This window comes from Bactrocera tryoni, chromosome 1, assembly GCF_016617805.1.
Source record: "Bactrocera tryoni isolate S06 chromosome 1, CSIRO_BtryS06_freeze2, whole genome shotgun sequence".
Classification (NCBI taxonomy): domain Eukaryota; kingdom Metazoa; phylum Arthropoda; class Insecta; order Diptera; family Tephritidae; genus Bactrocera; species Bactrocera tryoni.
This window is the reverse complement of record NC_052499.1, coordinates 53,292,214-53,315,298: the sequence shown is the minus strand read 5'-3', so window position 1 is coordinate 53,315,298 and position 23,085 is coordinate 53,292,214. Positions and strand designations below refer to the sequence as shown.

The following is a 23,085-nucleotide window of genomic DNA, read 5'->3' as shown; positions in this document are numbered from 1 at the left end:
CTGCCGCTACAGCAACAACATCTTGTATAGCTCAAAAAATATGTTTTTCTTTCTTTCAAGAGTTCCTCTGGTATTCTTGAAACAGTTACATCTATTTTCTGAAAATTTCAAAATAATCGATACAGTACTTTTTTTGTTTTTAAATTCTCAAAATTGAGGCTTTGTTTGACTGTCACACTAGATGTGCCCCTTAAACAATTTATTTTGTTTTTTTTTGTTTAATTTTTTGTAAATATATTTTTATTGTGTTTGTTTTTAAATATATATTTTTTTATTATACTTATATTTTTCTATTTTTCTTAATTCATTAACTTTTCTTTTCTTTATTTTCCTAATTTATTAATTTTTCTTTACTTTGTTTTAGTATTTCTTTTCAATTCTCTTTTTTTTTTGAATTTTGTTTCGGCCCACATTTACGTTTTCAGTTTTTTATTGTTTTACTTTTACTATGTGTATTTTCATGTGTGCAGCGCTCACTGGTCGGCAACTGTCGCGTCGTGGTGTTCTGGCATTTGCCTTCATGCATATATAGAGAGTTGGGCGAGAATTTGACTCCAGCATCGGCTAAAAATACATTTCGAATTTTCAATTCTATGCACTGCATTCTTTCACCTAAAATTTTTTTTATATATTTTTTTTAGTGTTTTTTATTCTAGAGTTTGTTTTTGCATTGCTTTTGTCTGTCGGTTTATCTCGTTTGCGATTTTTACACGCTTCGTGTTTGGAACATGTGCAACACTTCTGCATAAAATCGGGCAGTTAAGGTTGTAGGGTAAAGATTTTGAAACTTTTTTATATAATTTTTTCTTTTCGTTGAATTTTTCACTTTCTTTTTTATTTATTAATGGGCTAAGTGTGGTCAGAGTTATGAAAAATTATCATTTTAAATTTTTTTTGTCGGCAAATTATTTTGTTTTGAAAAAGTAAAAACATATCATCACTAAATTAGATTTCCACTTAACTTGCCTTAAGTTTGAAAACAAAAAATATTTTTTTAAAGCATATTTTCGGGAGAAATCCAAAGTTTAATTTTTTATAAGATATGAATCCTTCGATCAGGTGCACTAGGTTTTGAAGTTTCCAAAAAGCTATATTGTAAATTTCATTGAAATCTACCCAGCGTTTTTCGAGCTACGGTGGTTTCCAGTTTAACAAGCACAGTTTTGAGAAAACTTTTGTGAACGTGCCAGAACTCTTTGCAATTATGGAAATACTCGAAAAGTATTTGTCAGATTTACTTAAAATTTTCGATAATATTGCTGAGATATTACATAGTTTTTGAAGTTTCACGCGAACGTTCCAGAGTACCCGAGAACTCTTTGCTATTTATGAAATAAGTTTAGAAGTATTTGTCGAATTTACTGCTTTTCTTCAAATTCCAACTAACCTTAACCGAATTCTTATATTTTTTTTTGAATTTTTAAACTTAATTTTTGGTTTTAAAATAATTTTCACATTTTCGCCTTTTTGGTGATTGCCTTATGCAGTTCGTTTATTGTCGTATGCCCTCGCCGCATTTTTAAAAGCTCTGAAAATTGTCATTTATTTTCCTTTTTGGTAAACATGTTTATTAATTAGAATATTTTCTCACCCTATATTTTCAAATCCGCTCTGCACGCAATACTTCGATTTAGTATTAGTAATTTTCTTGATCTGTCACCGCTTTATAATACCTATTTTTTATTATATTATATTTATTCTATTTATTTTATTTGTTTATTCGTTTTTTTTTTTTCATTCGCCGTTGTTTGTTTGTCATTCGGCTTGAGTGGGCATTATATGGCGCGAGGTTGTTGATTTGGCTTACATAAGGTAGAGAGAGCTCAATCTAAATGCGATAATGGCAATAATTTCGTTTATTTATTTGAAAAGAAGAAGACATTTTCAAATTCTACCTTCAACAAATGCGCCGCTCCACGAAATGATGAGTGACACGTGCGCCTGTCGCTGACAGTTCGAATGATAGTTCGCGTTTCTAAAATCCATAACAAACATTTGAACATTTGTGCGTCTGTGTGTGTGTTTAGGTGTTGGCAAAGCCGATTGATTCGTATTGATTTTTGTTTATCGCCTCATGGCTGGCTTCAAGACCGTGTTCACGTCATGTTACAGAGCTTATCCGCACGTAATACCAAAAAGGATGTTGTATTGAGGTGGCGCACGACTTGTTTATTGTTGTTTGTGTCGCATTTGTGAACTTAAGAAACGAAAATTATCTAAAAAACTTGCTACAGAAATATAAAAAATATTAATAGAAATAATACAATATATATTTAAGGCCCGGTATATGCAATATTAAGCTCCACAAATATATTTTTTAATTTCCTAATCTAGATCAGCAGATTTTTAGCGTTTTTTTTTCTTCCTTTTTTTATAGAAATTAACTCAGTCTCTTATCTTCAATAATTCCTTGTGTTCTATTTCCGAAGTTTGACACGTGATCTACTGTATATGAGGTGTTTATAGCACATAAGTACATGTTCAACACTGATTTGTTTTATTGCTTTAAGGCCTCACTAGGCGGACTAGCAGAGATAATCAAGTGCATTCAAGCACTTTCTTATATACTACTTATATATTTACTAGTACATCTCTCAATTTTACGCCTTATGCGCTTTCGAAAGTAACTGAACCTTATCGAAGAAGAGTGCATATGTGCATATTCATAAATTGACATGCTGTACAAAAAGTATGTGGCCTTTACGATGATAGAGTCGCAGTTAGTTAGTTTTTGGCTAATCATCTCTCCATCAATTAATATAGTTGATTGTGGGGACAAGTTACACATCGTCACCTGAAAAGCAAAATAACGTATCTTCAAAATAATCGAAATTGAGTTTTTTATTGCTTATGATTCACTACATCAAGTTACATATAATGTAGCATAAAATTTTCAGCTTCCGCTGTCAGATATAACCAATATATAACCATTTTATAACCAATATAACCATTTTATAACCAATATTAACCATAACCAATATATAACCATTTTATAACCAATATATAACCATTTTATAACCAATATATAACCATTTTATAACCAATATATAACCATTTTATAACCAATATATAACCATTTTATAACCAATATATAACCATTTTATAACCAGTATATAACCAATATATAACCATTTTATAACCAATATATAACCATTTTATAACCGAAACTCAATTTTTGTTTCAATGTGAGCGGTTTCTATTACATCGTTTTTATTTCGCCTGTCAACTTGTGAAAAGTGATGTTACGTTTTTTTAAGTTTCAAGATTCCGCTCTCAGTTATAACCATTTTATAACCAATACATAACTATTTTTCAACCAAAACCCAAATTTTGTTTCAATATGAGTGGTTTCTACTTGTATTATAACGTTTTTCTTCGTTTGAACTAATGAAAAGTGATTTTACGTTGTTTCACGTTTTAAGTGACGTTATGCAGCTTTTAACTGACAGTGTTGTGCTATTTATTGTACACACTGTTGGGTTGCTGATAACCCAATCCGTACTGTGCCAGTTTCAACTGCTTTTTTCGCAAATATCGCTAATTTCAAAACGGTAGCGCTTATAAATAGAGCTTTTTATGAATGCGTGCTGAAAAGTGCGCCTGATAACGCGGTTACACTAAATTTTCATGAATATTTGTGCCAAACCTCATTTTATGCATGGCTTATTTTTCAAAAATAAAAAAATTTAAAAAAAATTTCTAAATTAAAATTAATTAAGTATAATAAATAAATGAAATAATAATAATATTTAATGCTTGCTTATACGTCAATGCCTTTTTCCGTTCCTTGATGGTGCTTAAATTTTTAATCTGAGCTATTGTAGGCATCCCGAACACAAAAAATCTAAGCCCTCGTTAAGTCCACTTTTTTCATTCCTTTGTGTTCCTCAAATATGATAAGTGTGAGATCGGTTTTTAGTCTGCTGTGGGCAGCACGAAAACAAAAATGCCAATTTTATATTTTGATATGACTCAGAGAATGTTACATTGAGGTTCAGTCGAATAAATTATGACAATTACTGGTAGGGTTTTTTCGCAAAAAAATCCTCATAAACACCGAATAACCGAATTCGTTGAATCCAACTTTCGAGTACTTTTTCCAGTAAATAAAGTCGTATGTCCTGAATAGCGCGTTCAGTATTGACTTCTGAAGCTTAAAGAGAGTCAGTCTTATTGCTAAAGATCAATAACTTCACTTAACCCTGCAAGGTGTAGTCTAATGGTGTTAGATCGGAACTTCTTGAAGTCCTTTCAATGTCACAATTTCTTGAAATAATCGAATCTCCTGACTTTGCTCGCAATAATTCGGTTGTTGCACGCGCTGTTTGGCACGTAGCCCCGTCTGGTTGGAATCAGTTGTTGTCAAGATCAACTTCTTTCAATTGCGGCCATAAAAATTTGGTTATCATCGATCTATACCGCACTCCATGAACAGTAACGGTGTCATCAGCTTCATTTCGAAGGAAGTACGGATCGATGATTCTCAAAGACAAAAAACAACACCAAACTGTCAATTTGAGTAAATGTAATGATTTTTCATGAATAATTTGTGGTTTTTCTTCGCATCAGTATCGATATTTTTTTTTACCGCACCACTCAAATGAAAATCAGCCTCATCGTAGAAGTTGAATATCTTAAAAAAGTCGTTAACTTTTTCAAGTTGTTCTAAGGCAAATCAGCAAATTCACGACGTTTACGGTGGTCCAATGGCTTCAGTTCTTGAGTAAGAACAATTCTATATGAATACCAGGTTGTGGTTTGAGACAGTCACAATTCTACAGAACGTCTTGCAATCGACAAATTGCGGTTTGGAACAACACTTGCCTGAACAGCAGCAATATTTCAGGGATCATTGCATATAGTATGTGAACAACTCTAAAAAACTTATTAAGTACAGAAATACATATACACCATATATAGTGAATGAGTCTTCAATCTATATTTAAACTCAGTTATATGCGCAGAATGCAAACTAAATGTGAAATAACAATTATCATCATTAAGATGAATGCAAATACACATACTCACACACACACTTTTATATATAAAGGGTGTTTTTCTAGACATGTGGTTTTTAAGAAGAAATAAAACGCGTATAATTTAATGTTATCGCCTGGAATTGAGCTTTATTACGAGTATAAGATAAGTGTTCGCCATTATGTTTTTAAAATGTTTTCGGGCAAGTAACTGCCGGGACTGGCTCAATTAAATTCCAGCCAATCAGTCGCTTTTCGAACACTTTTTGCAGTAATTCTGGGTATTTCAGCAAAAAACGCGTCGAACATTCTCTTCCGAGGCGTCAATTGTCTTGACGTTATCTGCGTAGATAGGCGACTAGACATAACCTCACAAAAAATAGTCTGATACTTTCAAAGCACACGATCTTGGAGGCCACACACAAGTTCACGACGCAAGATAATGCGTACACCAAAAGTTTACTCAAAAAAATTGAGTGTTTCGTTGGCTGTATGACATATCGTCTCGTCGTCTTGTTGGAAACAAAGGTCGTTTACATCAATATCCGCCATTTCAGGCACGAAATAGTCACTAATCCAGGCTCTATAGCGTTCCCGTTTGACTGTAACATTATGGCTGGTTACAGTTTTGGCGAAATATGGACCGATGAGCTCAGAGCATACTAAACTGTGACCTTTTCAGAGTGTAACGGTGTCTCAACAGTAGCTTGTGGATTATCGTCAGTCGAAATGCAACAATTTTGTTTATTAACATACCCATTCAATCAAAAATTAGCTTCAATGCTGAAAAAAATTTTCTTGTGAGAATCGGGAACGGTGGCCATCTCGTTGAACATGCGACACGCTTGCTGGTCATTCAATTCTGAAAATGACAACACTTAAAAAAACACCCATTATATGTATATCTACATATTAATATACATAAATATATCTGTTCACACTTGACGCGTTTACCGGTGCTGCTAATTGAGGTGTTATCAACTTTATCAGTGGCACACCGCGTACTTTGTGCAAATAAGGCTTTACTGTTATTATTAGCAGTCATCACAACAATACCTGTCATCATAATGCATTTACACTGCTCTAAATAAGCCGCATGCAAACAACCGAATTGGCATACACTCGTAAAATGAATGATGTGAGACCCCAGGGATAGTAATTAGAGTATAGCGTGTGCTTGCTATTGTTGTTGTTGTTGTTGTTGTAATATAGAAACACAAAAATTGTTGTATTGCTACTTTACATTGTGCCATTAATTATTATGGATTGGAAAATTTTCCAATTACACTGTGTGCGCTCTACTGACACACGCACCGTTTCGGCATCCGAAGCTTTGGCTTTTTACCAACATTTTTTTAATGATCATTTTAAGTGATCATTTTACCGAAAATTATAATAAACAATTAATGTCTAGTTATATCATCAGCTTATCAACGCAATTTCCTCAAAATCTTCCATAATCTAATAATTATTAGCGTTCTGTTTTATTTATTAAATGGACTTGGCTTGGGCGTTCCATCATAAATTCTTGCCATACATTTACTTTTCATACTAAATTCGTACATAATTTAAACTATTTGTTATTTGTTATCTCTCCTTCACATTGAAATAAAAAATAAGCAAACAAATTTGTATAAACATGCATACATACATATATTATTGCAAATATGTATGTACATATGTACATATATATGTAATTATAGCAGACAATCTGCCAGTAGGTGCAAATATGAAATGGGTAGTGAGAGTATATTGAGGAAGAAGTATTGGTGACTACACTCTCTTACATATAAACTCTTCGAGTTAGATCGGCGTTTAGACTGCGAAGGTTGAAATTGCGATAGCATATTTGTTGCAGAGAATTTCCATTTTAATGTTTTAATTTTTTGAAGTTGTTTAAGAGAAGTATTTTATTCTTTTAATTTTTTGGGCATATTTTTTCATATTTTAAGGGGTTATGTACAGTTAGAAAGCCGAGAAACCGGATTTTCTAGAATTTTTTTCTGAGAAAACTTTTAAATTTATTGATCCAAAAATTTGTACACATTATTATGGTATCTTTAAACTGTATTTTAAGATTTAGTATTAGTAAAAATATTTCTTTGGAAAGGAACTACCGGTGATCTTCGGGAGCTCATCGCAGAAAAAGGTGTTGCGATGACCACTATATCTCTGAACTGGATCCTCTGCAATTGAAAAACCAAACAGATTTCGTTAAATTAATGTTAAATCTAGTATAGCAAATAGAATGAATAAAAAAAATTCAACTTTTGGACAAAATAGCTGTTTCTAAAAAAAAAATCTATTTTTGACCAAAATTTCGGTCTTAAATTGTTTATTAAAAAAAAAAATGTATCGCAAAATCATTGATTAATTACTAAAAAATATAGTTAAGTAGCTCGTGTTAAAATTTGGGACTAATCAGTTTAGACAATTTTGAAGAATGTCACCGACTTTGAAAACATTATTTTGAGAAAAACGCGTTTAAAGTTTGGAATGCACTTTACAAACACTCTGAAACGCCTTTTCAAATTTGCGTGTAACTTCGAAAATATGCACCGGAACGATATGAAATTTTCTGTGTGTATTCTTAAATTTATTAGGAAGGGAGATATTTTCCAACCTAATATTTACATTAAAAAAATAAAATAAAAAAAAATCGAATTTTTTGAAATTTCTTACTGTATATATCCCCTGAAGTGAATATTTTCGATTTAAATTTAGCTGAAATGTAATATTTAATAGTAAGTTGCTTTATGCATTGATTCAATTAAATACTTATAACTTAGTGAGAGAATAATTAAAATAAAATTATTTTGTGTTTTAATAAATGAATTAAGTTTTGTATAAAATCATTTAAGATAATATTTTGAAATAAAAAAAATACTAATAAAATAAAATTAAATCAGTACACAAATTTCCGCCTTTTTTAGTAAAATGATTAATACCCTGAGAAACTACAACTTATCATTTTGCAATATTTTAGATTTAAATCGGAAAAGTTTTTTTTTTGTTATAACTCTTCTATCACAATTGAAATCGCCAGCCGAAACACTCTATGAGATTTCCAATATTACTCACTAAAACCCTAAGAACTTTCAACCGACGACGAAAACTCACGGTGTGTCAGCACAAAAACTAATAACAATTAATTCTTTTGTTATTTTTATTTGTTTTATATCTTGATCTTATGTTTACTTAAATTTCTCTGCTAACTTAGAATGTCGCGCTCTAGAATTTACTACAATTTACGATGGTTTGGTGGTTCACAATCTCGAAGTAACTTTCTGTTTGTGCATTTTTCACATTTTTTTACATTTGCTCATAGCGCTCTTGAGATACTCCCGCTTCACTACTGAATTTTAAATTTAAACTTTTATTGCTTTCGTTTCGCACGTCCCTGTAATTTCTCTTAGACAGAGCTTGCGCACAAATCGTTTGCATTTACACTGGTCGCACGCTCACAGCTGTTGAGTACATATCTGTGCGCTCTTATATGCGCTGCGTTTGTGTTTACTTATTTGGTAGATGCTGCATTAAAGCTTTTTGTTGTATTATTTCCCTAACGTACTTGACTCTACTCGTTCGTTCGCTACGTACTCATGCGCTCACTCAAAAAGCACGGACGCACTCATTTATGAACAAGTTGTTTCCTACTTGTTTCACTGCTCTTAGTGCATACACATGTACATACATGTATTCGTACCTGGCGGCGAGTTAGCGAGTGCCGCTTGTTTGTTGTTGGCGCTTTGCAAAGGGCGCCTAGTGGGTATCGCGTGAGCCGACTGGCGTTCGTTGTGCCGCTCCGTGCACGTTTACACTCGCCGAGCATTTCACTCCGCTGCTCGGTGGCATTTAAGGCAGACAGTCAGGCTATTAGCCAGCGTTTGCTTCGTTTTGTAGTGACAAACCGTGCACTGCTCGTAGAAACGTTGACGAATTCGCTTGTGTGTCTAAGAGCGGAACAGAAACTCGAAACTTTAGAATTATAATTTTTTTGCTTTAATTAAATAAAATCAGCTCATTAAAGAAATTGTGCTTGAAAACTAAGCAAATCAGTGATTCTAAACTTATACTTCGTGCAAATATATTGTAATAATTTAAAAGAATTGCAAAGAAATAGAAAATTATTATTCTACGGAGAAATGCAGACAACTGTAAGCAAAGTGTATATATAGTATTAATCTCACAGCATGAAAACGCTTGTCCACTAAGTGCGGTAAACAAAATTGCTAAAATCGCACAGAAAAAAAGTAAAAATTTGCAACTCATTAAAAACTGCAAAGCACTCGAAAAACGCTCGCGTAGAAAGTATAAATTAAAGAAAAGAGGCGCAAATGTCAAAAAGATCGCGTGTTGTGTCAACGGCGAATATCTTTCATTGCAATACGGTTATATTTTTTTGATGTGCCTCCGCCTGCAAAAGTGCTCACTGTTTTGTGAAAAATGAAAATTTTAAATTTATAAATATATATTATTTGTATTAAATATATTCTCTCACTAAACGCGTTGTAAATCGCGAGATATACTCAGAAAGTTAAATTTGCGCAAATTGAAACAAGCAAAACGCAGAATTAAGCATTTAAGGTAAAAATCAAGTGATATAATGCGCGTATGTAGGGAATGTAGAGGAAAAAAATTACACCGCCTACGCGTATGAAGTGATTTAAAGTAAAATATAATTTGCAGATTTTCGTACAAAACGAAATAATATTGCGACAAAATTCGCGGCTGCAATTGCAGAAAAAAATATTAAGCTTTCGTGAAAGTAAAATATGTGCTCTTATGTAAAATTCGAAGTTAAAAATATAAATGCGATTTTCGTTGAAGGAACAGACGGTTCAAAGAATGCGCTTCGTTGTGTGATTTTTTGGCTAGATAATAAAAAAGCAGATATACTTTCAAATTATTGTTTAGTTATTAAAAAAAAAAATTACAAAACCAAGCAGAAAGCAATTTTCTCGTGCAAAGCACATACACACCCACGCATAGGTACATATATAGTAATTGGGAAAAGTGATTTACTCTGTGATATGCTTTGAATTGTAGCGAAATTTTTGCAAATGAGCTTGTTAAAAAAAAATTTTCGAAAGCATTCAAAAAATGCATAGATAATGGAAAATATAAATAAATAAATAAGCGTAACAAAATTAAAAAAAAAAAATGAATTAAAAAAATAAAAAATTAAAAAAAAAAATGTAAACAAATTAAAAAAGCAAATTAAAAAAATAAAAAAAAAATATATATGCTGAAAATTCGCAAGTTACAAAATTTTTGTTGGTTGGATATTTGTAAGCTTAATAAATCGCTAAGTCTTTCTAGTGCATATTAAACAGCAAAATTGTACGGTTTAACTTAAAAAATACATACATTTAAACTCAACGAATTAAATAATTATTAAAAAAATAGATAAATTTAAACTCACGAATTAAATAACAATTTGATTTCCAAATAAAAAACGTATAATAAAATTGCAGCAATTTTGCACCAAAGTTTTTACACAACAATATCATAACCTAAAAAATGTCTGCCAAAAACGTAATCCCGTGTAAGTGTGAAATGCAGAACGTTAAAACAAAAAAAAAACACAACAAAACATAAAAAAGTAACAAGAAATTAGCACTTTTGCCATTTGCTATAACTAGACGAACTAACAGTTCGTTAGATCCTGCTGCTTAGTCTAATGTCAGGCGCATTGTTGTTAGTATTTTTCGAATCTTTTTTGTTTTCATGTTTTGCTCGGTCTTCTCTGCAGACAGTTTACATACTCTTATTTAGTTTCTTCATTCTGCATTTCGTATTGCTGACGTTTTACTGTGCATACTTTTCGCTAATATGTTTTGATTAATGGTTGTGACAGTGCTTAAGTGGGGGAAAAATAAGAAATAAATAAATATACAATATACCAGACATTTTTCGCAAACATAATTGAAATTAATTGTAGACTGTTATTAGTCGCAACAACTGGTGAATTATATAATAACAACAATTGCACAGAAGTTTTGGTTTCCTTTTTGAATCAAAAAGCTTTTAGCGCGATCCTGATTTGTCTACCCTCACCACAGTCTCTTTTTTTTTGTATAGAGCACAAAGCAGTAAAATACAACAAAATTTGCTGTCATAAATTAAAAAAAAGCGAAAAAAGCGCACAAGCAACGCGATGGAAAAGTACAAACGAAATAATAAAAAAAATTTAATGAAAAGTAGGTAGATTGCGTGTTGAGTGCGAAGTGCGGAGGGTTTAGCATAAGACGGTTAGGTTCATGTACGTTTGAGATTCCTGTTGCAAGTATGTTCCTTTTAATGCAACACAGTTTTTATACCCTATACAGGGTATACTTTTATTGGGTTTACCACAAATTTTGTCCGTCTGTCTGTATATACGCGAACGAATCCCTCAGTTTTTGAGATGTCAATCTGCAATTTTGCACACGTCTTTTTCGCTTTTAGAAGTTGCTCATTTGTCGGAACCACCAATATGGGACCATTATAGCATGTAGCTGCCATACAAACTCAAGTTCTTGTAAGGAATCTTTTGTATTTGTTAAGGGTAGCAGTGAAGCTTCTTTTTTTTTGTTTTAAATATACATACAAGGAGGCGTTTGTGCAAATATTTGTTTGCGAATTCGGCTTTTATCAACTTTTATGTGTGCACATAATAAAAATTGTTCATAAAATTACGCGCAAATTTGTGTTTTATGAATTACCAACAACATGACAGATATAGATATGTATAATATCCATACATATGTATGTATATTGACAAAACGTCATCAGTGACTTATGTGCATATAATCTGTGCAAAGTGAGATATCTAAAAGATAAAACACAAATAAATGTCAACCATATAGAGATATGACATAAATTTATACCCAATAAAAGTGCAACAAATATAGCAAAACAACAACAATTGTATGGATTAAAATTGCGTTGTCATAAAATACGAAAATAAAAACCACTATAGCTTAGGTACTATTTACACGTGGTAGCTTTGTAATTTCTACAAATGCGCATTTGTTGTGTTTTTCGCGCCCCCCGCACTGCTGCCTGCAATTTGTGCCCGCGCTGTGCATACATACAGAGGTAACTTAATGCGCTAAAGTGGTTTGTAATTAAAACAGAGTAGACATTATGTGTTGCTTTTGTTTGTGTGCTGTGCCGTGCTGCTTTTTACAAATCCACTTGTAGTTGTTGTAACTGTCGCGCGCTGTGGGTGTTTAACTGCGCCTGCATATTTTCGCGGCGCTCTTACACCCCAACTGTTAGTTGTTGTGGTTAGCTGGTGATCAGTATGCAATTTCGTATTTGCATATAATTTATAGCGAGCAGTGCTGCAGAGATAAAACCGAGGTCCGGTTAGGATACACATACATATATTGTGGGTCCACTATACCATCTGTTTTGTTATTGTGTCGAAAAAGTTTGCCAAAAATTGAGTCAGAGCACGGGCCGCTCTGAGAACTACGGATATCCCCCCTTTTCGGCGACTTTAGGGACCTATAAACCTCGTTTGATTGCGAAATCTGCACTTCAGTTCGTATAATGTTTAAAACATTTATTTTAATTATAATTACTCACACTTCAACAAATTTAATTATTCATTAATTGTTTTTCCTACACTGTGTCACGTTTCTTTGAACACACTTCGCACACATAAATATGTGTAATTCACCTTATTTACCTTATACCCACTGTTTGCGTACGATCGTTCGATGCATTTTTTGTTTTTGTATTTGCTTTTTCATACGCTTTATGGCGTTTTTTGCTAGCTGTCAACTTGACGTTTCGTATGCGCGCAGTGTTGTTGCTGCACATACAACAATTTCAGTCTTCTTTTCCGCTCTTCGCTCTACTCAATTTGTTCCTTTTTGCCGTATTGTTTCGGTTATTTGCACAATTAAGTAATGCTTTCTATAATAAAATCGTTGAATTGAATTCACTTAAATGTTTTTTTGTTTTGTTTTATTTTTGTAAAATATATTTTTTTTGTTAAATTTTATTTTAATATTTTAGTTTAAAATTTTCTGTTCTTCTCTAAGAGTGTGCTAGTTGTTAGAGGTTGCCTTGTTTAAGAGAAATCGTCATGCAATTGATCTGCGTCTCTCTGTGCCCGTTTTGTTCGTCATTCATATTCGTATCGTTGCATTCAGTTATTCGCAACACTCGCTTTTGGTGGGCGGGGCATCCTTTCTCCGTTTCTATCTCTCTATTTTAGTGTCGTAAATTTCTTTTGATCCGATCGCATTTGCTGCTGTTCGCAAATCACTGCAGTCGTGCTATTACATAGCCAATTTGCATACCCCTCATGTACTTCAATACATATGCATGTATTTAAATTAATTAATTACTTGAGTGCGCTTGTAAATGTTTTTGTTTTTGTTTTTATTAGCAGCGCTTAACAACTTTGTACTCTGCATATTCCTGTTTATTCCTGTTTATTGCTTTTATTTTTATTTTTTTATCTGATCTACATCACGCGATCTGTAGTTTTTGTCCATACTTATGTATTTAAATTATATATAACATAAGTATATACTCGTTTTTATATAATTTTTTTTTTGTTTTTGTTTTTTTTTAATTTCATTTCAGCTTTTTTAAGCTTTTTGTTATACTCTATGAGCTGTGTCGGTTACTATAACTTCCAATTCACAGACTAAACTTATAAGTTTGGAGCCCTTAAGGGGTTACATGGGTTTACGGGTTTCAAAAAATAATTTTTTTTGCCTTATGAAATTCCACAACACCTCTAGAATATTGTTTTCAAGTTGATCCGAGTTATAGTTTCGAAGATACAGCTTTGAGAACTTGTGCGGTTGAGGCTAGCTAGGCTAAGTAAGTGCGCCGTCTTTAAGCGCGTTTTTCTCGAGACTGTGAAGTCGGTTGGCATAATTTCTCGAGAACTACTCAATCGATCTTCATGAAATTTTACACAGGTCTTTGAGAGACAATTCTTAAAGATTTAGACGAAGGATTTTTTTTTGATTACAACTTGAAAAGAAACTTCAGCTAAAATTTGAACCCAGTTAACCATTCAAGCTGCCTGAAAGCTGTAGTATCTTCCAAGCGGAAGTGATTGAGGTCAAGAAAGGGACTGAGATAGCTAACAATGCAAGAAACAACAAGAAAATCATTACAAAAAAATGTATGTTCATAGCCAGGCGACACTTAAGGCAATAATCTCACATCGCATTACGTTAGAGTATATTCTTAGTAGTAGGGAAGCAGTAGATGTTGTGACTGCGGAAAGCGGCCTACTGTGTGAATTAGATTTCTATGATCAGGATCTTCGCAGTTTAAGGTGCTAGATCAAGTATCAAAATTAGATATGAAGTCGCTCTTAAAATTCGCAGCAAGCGTTGAGGTCTTGTATGAGGACGCTTCAACTAAAATTACACTGAACTTCCATCTGGTATCACTAAGAAGCAGTAGGCAATAACCATATGATATTTTTTTTTTTTTTTGAAAATTCTAGTGATCTAAACCCTTAAACCCAGTAACTTTTAGTGTAAACAGTCATTTCAATTTCATGTTTTGCGTTAATGACTGAATACATTTGTTGTTTTTTAGGGTGTGGGCTGCCAGCTGTCGTTTGTATGTGAATACTTCTATTAACAATCACAAAAATGGCATAAAAGGATTCGCACTCATTGCTTGCGAATTTGCCCAACTGACATATGTACATACAAATGCCATTCTTTTGTTTGTCGATTTTTTTCATGTCTTGTCTACTGATTTGCATACTTTTTTTTTGCATGGTAGCTTTTATCGTGCCGTTGGAGGCAGCTGGCTGTTATAATGAAGATTTCTTGCTTAGCAAACCGACGCCCTGCATCTTGAAACCACCCTTTGAGCGCACTGCGTGCAAGTATCGCTGTTTACCGCTGTTTTCTAATTTCATTTTTATGCTGATTTTTTGCCTGTCTTTTTCATAAATTGTCTGTCGTTTGCTTTGTATTTAGCGGCTCTTAGATAGGTGTGGTTCAACAAATACTTATCCTCTTATTATCTATATTCGCTCTAAGCCTTTATCAGCCACACAAACCCACCACTGACTACGCTAAAAGCGTTCCGTTGTATATGAAGTGTCTTTATTTATAATTATATACCGTTTAAATATATAAATATTTGCTAGTATCAGCGTCGCCTCCGCAATTGGTATTCTTTGGCGGTGTCATCGCTCGACTTCGGCACCCAGCTGTTTTGCACGCACTCAGCGCTTGATATCCACCACACTTTGTTGTTGTCATACTCATGTGCGGCATGATCTACTACAGCCGTGTCGTCGTTGGAGTTCTATAAATATCTCACTTAAAGACAAAAACAACCAAGAAAATGAGAAAACAATCCAAAAAGCAAACATTCATTTTTTTAAGATATTCTAGCACAGATAACAACAACACCCACCGCTAGCGGTAGCGCTTAAAGCGCAAGGTGGAAAATTTAGAAATTGAACAAAAGTTAAGATAATGTGTACGATTAAACATTTGATTAGCGCAAACATTTCACCATTATTCAATATTATCTTATCGGAATAGCGTTTCCTTAAGCACACACCAACGCTTATTCATGCCGTACCATTTGGCTAGCTAGCCATTCTTTTGCGCCACTTGACGCTGAGCGGTTTTTGAAAACCTTCTTCGAGCACACATCTGAAGCGCTCGGAAACTTACATGGCTTCCATAAATTAATACGTGAACCTTTGACTGACTTTCGCCGAACATTTATCAGACGCAGACCATGCAGTCTACATGCCGGCTACCGGCTGATGGGGTCGTGCTAATGTGTATTATAAATCGTTGGGTCGCTGCCTTGATTTGGTATCAGCGTGGTTGCCATTCGCGCTGATAAGCGTCTAACTGCACTCCCTAGCGTAGCGTATATATGTATATGTATGTACATCAAAAGCATCTATGAAGAAGAAAAAAAAACGAGCAAAAACATCGTGCGATACCGGTCCCATTCATTTCGATTGCGTATCAGGCGAGTTTTATTTTTCAAGTATTCAAATATTGCAAAAATTTGTTTATCAGTTGCATGGGCGCTTAATCATAGCATTTATTGCCTCTTGTCTAAACTTTTGCCATGGTGTTATCGGTTAGGTAATGTATTTTAAGCGCGCATAAGTGTTGCTATTCAAATATACTTATAGTTCTATATGTATATAAATTTATACCTATATGTATGTATGTATGTATATGTATGTATATATGTTGGCGTAAACGCTTATCATAGCAGTAGTTAAGCGTTGAACTTGAAATTATTTCTGGAAAAAACATGTTTACGGCAATTTCTATGCGTGTTTTTGCCAAGTAGTAAACCTGAAATTTGAACTTCACTATAAAATTCTCTTGATTAATTGTGTTTAAGTGTTTATTATTGTTGTTGTAGCGTTAGTAAACATTCCCCACATTAGTTTGAAAAATGCTGTCGAGTTGACGGTCTTTCGCCGTATAAAAATCTGGTTCCGTTCCGGTTATATTGACCTAACTGACGTGGGAACATTTCATTAGAGCATCTTCGTCGGCAATGCTGTGCTGCGTTTTGTTGTTGTCACTTTAAGACACACCCACAGCGTTGGCCTTGTGTTATCAGCAACACCACAACGGCATGTCGTGGCAGCACTTCAAGCGTGTTAATTCAGTTTTGAATGCTGCTCATATCAAGATCGTCCAATTAACTACTTGACATTTCAGCGCTGGAACACTCGATTTGCAATCTATAATTTCTGTGATTTTGTTTTTAATTGCTGCGTGCGCACTGGCGACTTGCACGCGTGACCAGCATGCTTCGAGTTCGACAGCCGCTGGATGCTGCTGCGTTCCAATGGAAAATAATTCGTCTTCTGTTGCGTAATGCCGGCGTGGTAGTAGAAATAAATCAAGAACAGAAATCAATAAAATAATTTTTTTATAAATTTTATTACTTCTTTTTATATATTTACTTATTTTTTATTTTTTATTTCACTGATTTCTTTTTTCGATTCAATAATTGAATGCCATCCATAGCTTGAGTGCACAAAACAAACACATTTGTTTATATATTTATAATTGCTTGCTTATACACACATACATGTGTACCATATGCACATACTATTTATAACTGAATGCGAAAATATTTTATTTTCAATAAACTATGCTAATGTTGACTCTTCAAATAGCCAATATTTAAGAACGCAATATGTGTAAATATGTACGTGAATATGTACCAGGCACCTCTCAATATTCTCCTACAGTTGCATTACTGTTTTTTATTTACAATGTATACTTTTTATATACAGTTATTCAGTTAAAAATGCATTTATCGTGTTGCAATATGTTGCTCATTGCGAAATGTTAGAACAAAGCAATGGAAGACTATTGGGGGTATCGCTACCCACCCATTTCAGATACATGTATGTACATATGTATATAGCTTACAACAACAAGAAGCAAAGTAAAGGAAATGCATTTATGCACATAAACACAACTTTACATAGGCGCAGCAGCAGCGCAGCAGCTCTTTCGTTGCGAGCATTGCAGCTATAAACGGGCAACAACGCGAATGTGCGCCAATTTCGCCGGTAAAAAGTGTGCAACAAAAAATTAATTGAGCATATGGAGATGAGGCAAAACAAAAACAAAAAAAATCAAAAAAAATAAATGAGAGAACAGGGTTACAAATAAAACAAAACAGTTTATAACAAACAACAACAACATCAAAATTGATATAAAACAACAACATCAAAATTGATATAAAACAACAACAAAAAATTTATGTAAAAACAACAACAACGACATTTTTTTTAATAAAAACAACAACTACGAAACATTATATAAACCAGCAGCAACACAAATTTGTGTGAAAACAACAACAAAAACACTTTTTTTTAACGAACAACAACAACAAAAATTTATAACTACAACGAAAGTGCATTTCAACTACTCATTTCTGCTAGCCATTGCGCATAATTTCTTTTAGTTGTTGCATTTGAGCGCAAAGCGCGCTTAAATATGCACTTAAGAGCATGGGCTTACGCTTTGCATGCTCTTATGAATTGTCGTCACACTCTTAAATCGGTAATGCAAATGTGTTGCAGTGCCATTTTGAGTGCATTATGTGGGGGGCAAAGAATCACAGCACTCTCCAAATCTCACACGCCATTCATTCTCTTTCGCACGTCAAGAATTGCTATTTTTGCTTGCGGCAAGTCATTTTGTTGTTTTATATAGATATTTTATATAATAGCTTGTTTTAAATTTTTTTTTGTTTTTTTTAATTGCATTTTTCTTTGCAACTAATTGCAATTACACGATCTCGCACCATACTGTTTACTTTTCTCTTTCGTTTTTGCTGCCATATGGGAGTACTTAACTATACGAAAATCACGTGATGTGTATGTTCTAATGACGCAATGTTTAACAGGCAGTTTTTGTTGAACAAATGTTTGTGTGTGTGCGTGTGTGAGTTTTTATTTTGAATTCATTGTTGAAAGCGCTAATAAGTATGCAAAATATCGCACGAGTGCGCATATAATTATATGTACATACATATGTATATTGTAAAATGTAATTGCTTGAAATTATATCACTTGAGGCAATTTAATAAAATGAAATGTCATTAAAAATAATATCTGCTAAAAAATTAATGAACATCGAAAGAAAAACATTATTAAATCGTGATAAAATATGCAAAATTAATAGAGAGAAATAATTTTCCAATAAAAAAACGAAACGTTCGTTTCAATAAAAAAATGTTTTCCAATAAAATTTCAATAAAAAAAAATATTTTCGAAATAAAAAATTTAAAATTATTTTAAGAAAAATTATAATATCGAAACATGAAATAATTAAAAACAAATATTTTCTAAATAAAAATGTGAAAATTATTTATTTATAATAAAAAAATATTTCCGAAAATGTTTTCCAAAGTAGAGCTGACATACCTTTATAAAGTTATCAATGAAATTATATCCTGTAAGCTAAGTAAATAAGATAAAAATAAATTATTTATTTTAAAAAAATATTTTCAAATAAAACAAAAACAATATTCTAAATATAAACAAGTAAAAAGCATCTAAAAAAATTTAAGTACAAATATAACAATAAAAAATATATACATACATATGTACATATGTATGTATGTATATGTACATATAATAAAATATACATACATGCATATGTACATATATTATCCAAATTAAAATATTTCCAAAAATATTTTCAAATAATATAATTTTCTTAAATAATAGAGGAAATTAAATGCAACAATAAAATTTAAATTAAATGAATCAAAAGAATCAGCTATAACCGCGTAAGCGGTAGCTATGCCAATGAAGAAATAAAAAGAAAATCATCATAAAATATGCAATATTAAAGAAAAATATTTTCCAAGTTAAAATATTTTCAAAAATTAAAAAATATTTTGCAAAGTTAATTAAATATTTGACAAAAAAAAGCCTTATCAAATTATTAAATAATATTAAAGAAAATAAATAAAAATATTTTCAAAAAAGAAAAACTTGAGAAAATTAAAAAATAGCGGAAATTTCCAAAAAAAATTAAAAATGTAAATATAAATATGAATTGATTAATAAAATATATTTACCATATTCAAATATTTCCAAAAATGTTTTTAATAAATCATAAATCATAATCAAATCACAAAAAATTTATTTAAAATTGATATGTATAAGTATTATACTATAAAATAATGAAATAATAAATGAAGGTGAAAAGCATTTAAAAAAGTAAAAAAAAAATGCTTTAAATTTTTTCAAAAATTAAACAATATGAATATCTAAAGACAAATTATGCAATTCAAATATCAAATGATAAAAAACGAATAAAAATATAAAGTTAACATTTTTGTTAAAGCAAATTAAAGCAAAAATATTAAAAAAATAATTCAAAAATTAAACAATATGAAAACTGTCTGAAAAAAAAATTATAAAATTCAAATATGAAATGATAAAAAAGAAATAAAAAATATAAAATTAATATTTTTTGTTAAAGCAAATTGAACCAAAAATATCAAACAAAACTTTAAAAATTAAAATTGCTAAAAAAAGTTATAAAATTCAAATAACATATGATTAAAAAATATCTTTTTTTTTCAAATTAAAATTAAAATATTTTGCAAAATAATAAATAAAACTATATTATTTGAGACATTTTAGTAAAACTGAAATAAAATAAAAATAATTTAAAATTATATATCGTACACTGCAAAACAATGAAATAATTAAATAACAACTTAAAAATATTTAAAAATTATTTTCAAACAAAAATAAGAAAAAAATATTCAAAATTGAAGAAAGTGAAAAATATCAAAAAAAAAAAGAATTAAAACACAAATATCAAAAAATAAAAAAATATATATATTTTCCATATCAAAAAAGTGCAAATATTCAAAACGTCCGTCAATCAATTCACACTATCCGTCAAATCGCGAGTGTTTCATGCTTCCCATTATTGTGTACGAGTGTGTGCATTACACGAGCAAATCGCCAAAGCGATTACCAATAAAAATACAACAACAAAAAGTCCATGATGTAAAATTCGCGATATGTGTAAATTTTTGCAGCAATCTTGAGAACAACAATGAGATTTATTCACTTGCGCAATACGAGGCAAGCAAGCTTAAAGTTGAGGCAAGCGACAGCGAAAGCGATCAAAGCAACATTGGCGATAGCTGTGGCAACAACAATCTCACAGAGAACATCAACGATAACAGCAACAACTGCAACAACAACAACGAAAATTCAACTGACGACTATAAACAGAAATTATTAGAGTGCAGTAAAGAAGCAAAACTGAAGCAAGAACAAGAAAATCCAGAAATCCTTAATAAATCTTGCAAAATCGAATTGCATTCGATCAAAGCAGCCAACTCACCACCGTCAACGCTAACCAACCCAACCACCGACAACAACGATCTCAACGAGGATCGTAATATAAACATAACCAACAACAACAACAACAGTAACAATACAAATAATTTATGTTCCTCCATTAAACGCGAAAAAACGTGTGCAATTAACGCAAATCCCTCTAATACCATAACCACTACCTCAGGCAACAACAATTGCGCCGCCACACCCCCATTAGATAATACCACCACCAAATTGATCGACGCTAATAAAACGATCGTACGTGCAAATTCACTTTCTCCATTGCGTCAGAATTTACAATCGAATTATTTAAACGGCAGCGACAATAAAATCATCAACAACAACAACAATAATAATAATAACACTAGTGTCTCGAGCAATAAGAATTTGCTTTTGGCGAAATCGCTCGAAGAGAAACGCCCCAAGTCGGTTACCGCATCGGTATTTCGTCCGGCTACATTGGCCGATTTGAGCGGTACACATACAACAACGGCTACAACAGCAACAACAACCGCGTCATCGCCGCCACTACCAACACCCGTACCATCGACCACGAGCACTTCGTCGGTATTCGTGAGTGCAGCAAATGCACCGTCGTTGCCGACGTTGAACGCCGCTCCGCGCGCCCAATCGGTGACGGCTTCCGTATTTACGCCGATTTCGCAGTTGTGCAATCGCCAACAACAACACATTGCTAAAACCAATTCCATTATAACACCAACAACAGTGACAGCGGCAATACTCTGTGGCCAACAACAACAACATCAGAACCACCAAAACTCACAGACACCGACACAGCAGCAGACACAAGATATGAATAAGTTTTTGTCGTTCGGGGATGAGACAAATGAGTTAACAAGTGAGTACAACACTTTGCTTCTTCTTCTTATTTCTTATTTATTTCGTAGCATTTAATTTACTTTAAGTGTCACACACATACATATTTGCATTCATACATAGTACATACATACATATATACATACATATGTATATAGAGGCAATCATTATCGTTTTAAGTTTTGCGCTTTGAAGTCATAATAATTGCCATTGAAAGCGACAGACAGACTGACATATTTATGTAGCGCTAGTTTAGTTCTAACGGTTCTGGGTTGTTTAGAATGCTTTTGCAAAAAATTATCGGGAATTAATGGCATGTTTTTTGATGTATCTTTATAATATCCAAAAGGAAACATTGAGGGACACTCTGTTGGTCCATAATATGTATTTACGAACTAGTCCCTCACTTCTTGAAGTATCCATCTGAAATTTTGTACGCGCCTTTTCCTCTCCAAGAATTTGCTATTTTTTTTTGGAAAAACCGATATCGGATCACTATAGCATATCCTTCCTTGTATGGAAAACTTTTTTTTGATGTATCTTCACGAAAGTTGGCTGTGGTATTGTCCAAGGAACTGTCATATAAACTGATCAATCAAAATAGAGATACAGATTTTTTTTTATAACTTTCTATACTATAATGAAATGCACCTGTGAAGGTTATTATAGCTTTGGTGCAGCCGAAGTTAACATTCTTTTTTCTTGTTTTATATGTACTTTCGATTCATTTAAGGTTGAGAATCTCGAAATCGTTTGATTCTCTTCCAACAAAATTTGAAATAAGCTCTCTCTGAGATTGTTTTGTCGAAATTATTAATTGGCAATAGTTCGTATTTACAGTTTGACTCGTCGCGGTGTAAATATTGCAGCTGTGTAAACAGTTAATTACCGCCAATACATTTTGTTTTTTGCGTTCGATTCTATTTTTAAACAAATTTACTCGATCGCCAATATGTTTGTTTTTGCTATGCCCCATTTGTTGTGCCGATTTTCAATATGCCTAACCAAGCTGGCGAACAGTCTTATGCAGCTTGATTTTCCGATTTATTTCAACTGATTTGTTGTCGTTTTTTTCTGTTGGTTGTTTTTTTCTTTTTACTGTTTCAAATTTTGGATTTTTATCTGATCTGTGTATATACTTATGTATATTTATTTTTTTTGTTTTTGTTAATTATTATAATTATTAGCAATTTATTTATGATTTATTTGATAATTGTTTAATTTAATTAATTTAAAGCGGTTTAAATGTAATTATTTATTTATTTTTTTTTAATTTCCTATATATTTTTTGTTTTTATTTTTTTCTGTTTATTTTTTTCTTTTTAATTTATTTTTTTATTATATTTAATTTTTTAATTTTATATTTTTATCTCTATAATGTGTAATTACTTATGTATATTTGTA

General features: G+C 32.2%; 1 protein-coding gene and 1 long non-coding RNA gene across 2 annotated transcripts in view; one reads left to right on the top strand and one right to left on the bottom strand.

Moving 5' to 3' along the window:
• Window positions 1-412: 412 nt before the first annotated feature.
• LOC120770509 lies at window positions 413-2,211 on the bottom strand. Its single transcript, XR_005704937.1, has 3 exons — window positions 1,896-2,211; window positions 1,592-1,828; window positions 413-1,528 (listed from the first exon to the last, which is right to left on the bottom strand). It is a non-coding gene; the product is annotated as an uncharacterized LOC120770509 (long non-coding RNA).
• Window positions 2,212-9,481: 7,270 nt separating this feature from the next.
• LOC120770494 (protein similar-like) overlaps window positions 9,482-23,085 on the top strand; it is a 68,518-nt gene continuing 54,914 nt past the window's right edge. Inside the window, exons 1-2 of the mRNA XM_040098018.1 lie at window positions 9,482-9,563; window positions 20,538-21,703. Of these exons, the coding sequence (XP_039953952.1) occupies window positions 21,658-21,703 (46 nt within the window). The 5' untranslated portion in view covers window positions 9,482-9,563; window positions 20,538-21,657. The remainder of the gene's footprint in view (window positions 9,564-20,537; window positions 21,704-23,085) is intronic.